A 3,952-nucleotide genomic window follows, 5' to 3' on the forward strand; every position below is an offset into this window, starting at 1 on the left:
ACCAGTGTGTGAATGCGAGAGTGAATGAATAGTGGCATTGTAAAGCGCTTTGGGTGCCTTGAAAAGCGCTATATAAATCCAATCCATTATTATTATTATTATTATTATTATTGGCTTTATCAATGCCAAAACAGAAAACAGAAAAAGAAAAGCTTATATCAAATGGCAGCATCGGATCCTAAAAGAAAAAGAGACCAAATCCAGAGCAGGCTAAATCTTTGGAACCAGTGACAGTGTCTTTTTAATCCCTCAATACATATCTAGCACCAAGGATAATGTGTCATTTACCTGCACTGTTTAATTCTTCTTTGATGGTGTTCAAAATGCTCCCTTTGTCCTGATTCAGTTTCTATTGCATTTTTGGATTATTGTGTTTTTGTTGGCTTTCTTCGTTGTTCTTGTGCTTTTGGTTTTTGATTATAGTCAGGCTAAGGTTTTGATTTCACTTTATGCATTAGTTCCCATTGTTGTCTCGTTATTGTTTAGTGTTTACAGAATCGAAATCGTGTCAATATGATTTACTGTTCCAGTGTAGGTTTTGAATCCTTGTTTTTTTCCTACTAGGCTTCAGTTCATATTTTGAGTTCCTTTTCTACTACTCACTCTTTCTCCTCTTCCTATGTTACCCAATGTATTACTTCATATATGTTTCAATTATGGTTGTTGCTAATTGTTTCTTGTATCTTGTTTTGAGTTTTACCTCTTTGTCTACGGCTGTCTTGATTGCATTTGTGTCTACTTTCCCCACCTGTTTCCACTTCCCTTATCAATCCCATGTGTATAAATAATCCAATCCTCCCTGTTATTTCCTTGCCCTAGTGTGCCCTAGTGTGAGTTATCAGGATTCCTAGGTCCTCTGTTTTGTTATGTCTGTTTTTTTGGGGGGGGGGTGTTTTTGTTTTGTTTTTCATTTCTTGTATTTTTATGTTGAAACTGTTAGACTTTATGAGATTTTAATAAAGCTCTCTCTTTATTTGATCTGCATTTATTTTTAGACTAAATCGTAACACCTTGGAGATTTAACAACTTCTTCTATATAGCAAGTTGTGAAATCCACCCCTGTAATAACCAATAAGGCGCAGGGAGAAACAGGATGAACACTGTTTTGACCTGTTAGTGTTTAACCATAGAACTGTGGACTTGCACTTTGACTGAAGAAATATTTTTGCTTTGTTAATGCGGTGAAGACCAGTGATTCTTCAATGATCAACCTTATTTGTGATGCAGCTTGCAGTGTCCTGGCTTTTTTGGTGGGACAGAGGTGGTGAGATCCCTGCTGCCATTTACAGTGCATGTCCACTTTCAGAGACAAGGAGCAACGTGGGCAAGAAGAGCCTTGGTTATTGATTAATACTCTGGTAATTGGTTATTGATTGCTTTCAGCCTCCTTCACATTGTCTGAAGGGAATGCACTGTGCGAACATCATTTAGTTTGGGACTGAGTTTTGTTTTCTGCCAAATCTCATTTCAGGATGGAAGATTTAGTATCTGAAAGTACATGTAGAGGGGTAATTGGTCAGTCCAGAACAGACGAATTGCCTCCTTCTGCTGCTCTCAGTGTTGACTCATCCTGCGGATCCTGCCTGAAAAGCATCAAGCGCTGGGTGCCTTTGGACTACAAGCATGAAATGGTTCAGCTTTTAAAACTTGCAGGTCCTGTGGTAAGACTGTGTTTAGCTGAAGCAGCTGACAAAGTTTTACCCTGTCTGTATGACTGAATCTAACGGTACTAAGGTACTCCAATTTGAATGTGAATCTCTGTAAATGCTGGAACAGCTCTCTAGTTATTATTAGTGTATACTGAGCAGTTTGCAGTGTAGATCACAAGTTGTCATGAATGAAGTTTGTTACTTTAACTTGGGGTTCGTTTTAGACCAGTAATTATTTTTAATGTGACACCTGTTTTATTAAAACAGTAATGAACAGGTTAATTGCTTCAAACCACTGAGGCTCACTGATAAATAATTATCCAATGGTGATAAAAGTATGATCATGATAGCACTTTAACTAAAACTAATTTCACCCTTTTACTGACCTAAGATATAGTATACTGTATGCTTTAGAGAAGTGGCTCTCAGGCTGTGTGGTGGGCCCCCTGGTGGAGGATACAATCACTGCAGGGTGGATGTAGAAGACTTGGGATAAAATATGGAGTTAAACTAAGTTGAATTAATATGAATTATTTAGGGAAAATAAACCAAAAAATACCTTCCTGTTATTATGTTGACCTTTACTAAACTGATCTTTTCTTATTGTTGATGACTAATGGAAATTGTGTGGTATTAGAAAGAAGCAATGCTGTATATGTCTGTGAAGTTTGTCAGTCATCCAGGTCATCGTAGTCTAAAGAGCTTGGAAAGAAAAGCTTCTGGACTTCTTTAAGTTTCTTGAAGATCTTTCAACCCTCATCTGATTGATTCTTCAGTTCTAAGAGCAACTGGTGCTTCAGGGAACTTAAAGAAGTCCAAACGCTTTTCTTTCCAAGCTCCTTGCAGCAATATACAGCACAGTAATGTATTTTTTATTTTATTTAAATGTTTTATTTCAAACTTGTGCAGTCTTACACTGATCACTTTAAACACAAGACAGATAAATAGGCTGCTCAAAAAGCAGGTGCACCAGAGAGGCAACAACAAGACAACCCTCAAAAAGCAGGTGCTGTCTCCTTATCCCTGATGACTGATTTCTCTCTACATTCACTTTCTGTTAGGATCTTTTTCAATACAGCATAACACGCTAACCGGACCCCATTCAGGCTGGACAAGTAGTCCAGCTCCTCCAGATAGCACATCTAATGTGGCATCACAAGAAGGCTGGCTATGTCTCAACACTGTCTCAAGAGTGTGGAAGAGATATCTGGAGTTGGGTTGTTACGCCAGAAGAGCTGGACAGAAGGAACCAGCAGGACAAGTATCTGCTCCTCTGGGCAAGAAGGAGAAAGGGTAGCACTATTAAAGCCCTAAAATAACCTCCAGTAGGTTACTCATGTACATCTTTCTGATAAAACTGTCAGAAATAGCCTCCATTAGACTGTCGTGAGGACTTGATGTTTTTTAGTGGGACACATTCACAATCAAGTAGCTCAATTAGCAGCCACAGAGGGTTCACCTCTGGCGCCCTGTTTTCTTCCAAGATGCATGCATCATAATGCATGCCAAAGCCTCTCTGACTCTTGTGTGAGCTTGCTCCCATCGATGAAGAAAATGGGTACCACTGGTGGACCTGCCAGTTCTGTGGATCTGTGGCACATGCCAATCAATCTGCATGGTGCTTGCCCCACTAAAGGATATCAGGATCTTGTGCCATGCTCATGGTTCATTTTCTGACAGTTTAGTCAGAAAGAATGCACATGAATAGCCCTGTGATGGTGATGTTGTAGGGCACTGGCAGTGCTCCTGCTGTTCCCCTTCACACAAAGGAGCAGAAACCAGTCTTATTGCAGGGTTGATGCCTTTCTATGGCCTTTCCTGATATCTCGTTCACACAATAGAAACTGTCCTGGGAGACACAGCAAACCTGTTTTTGACATATGGATGAGTCATCCTGGAGGAGCTGGACTACTTGTGCAACCTGAATGAGCTGCAGCTACTGTCCCCTGCTAGCAGTAGTCACAAGGACACTAAAAAAAGCAACACTGGAGACAAATTGAATAAGGAGAGAGGAATGGTTTCTTGAAACGATTCAGAGGTCTTATTGTTACCTCTGTAGTGCATCTGCATTTTAATTTGCATCAAAACAGGTGAAACTCCTTCACATTGGTTTGTGCTTCCTAATCTGATAACTGATATCCAGTGTTGGGTAAGTTACTTTAAATTAGTAACTTAGTTACATTACTAGTTACTTCCATCAAAAGTAACCCAGTTACTTCAAGATACTCGTTACTTTCAAAGTAACTAGTTACTAGGGAAAGTAACTTTGGTTTTACTCAGACTTCTCTTGTTAATGTGTTGCT

General features: G+C 39.4%; 1 protein-coding gene across 1 annotated transcript in view; it reads left to right on the forward strand.

The window, feature by feature from the left end:
• LOC102208126 (multidrug and toxin extrusion protein 1-like) overlaps positions 1-3,952 on the forward strand; it is a 17,448-nt gene that overhangs the window by 4,599 nt on the left and 8,897 nt on the right. The window contains exon 3 of the mRNA XM_005751049.1: positions 1,559-1,661. Coding sequence (XP_005751106.1) covers positions 1,559-1,661 — 103 coding nt within the window. The remainder of the gene's footprint in view (positions 1-1,558; positions 1,662-3,952) is intronic.

Source organism: Pundamilia nyererei, unplaced genomic scaffold, assembly GCF_000239375.1.
Source record: "Pundamilia nyererei isolate P.nyererei 1_Seehausen unplaced genomic scaffold, PunNye1.0 scaffold00297, whole genome shotgun sequence".
NCBI classification, from domain to species: domain Eukaryota; kingdom Metazoa; phylum Chordata; class Actinopteri; order Cichliformes; family Cichlidae; genus Pundamilia; species Pundamilia nyererei.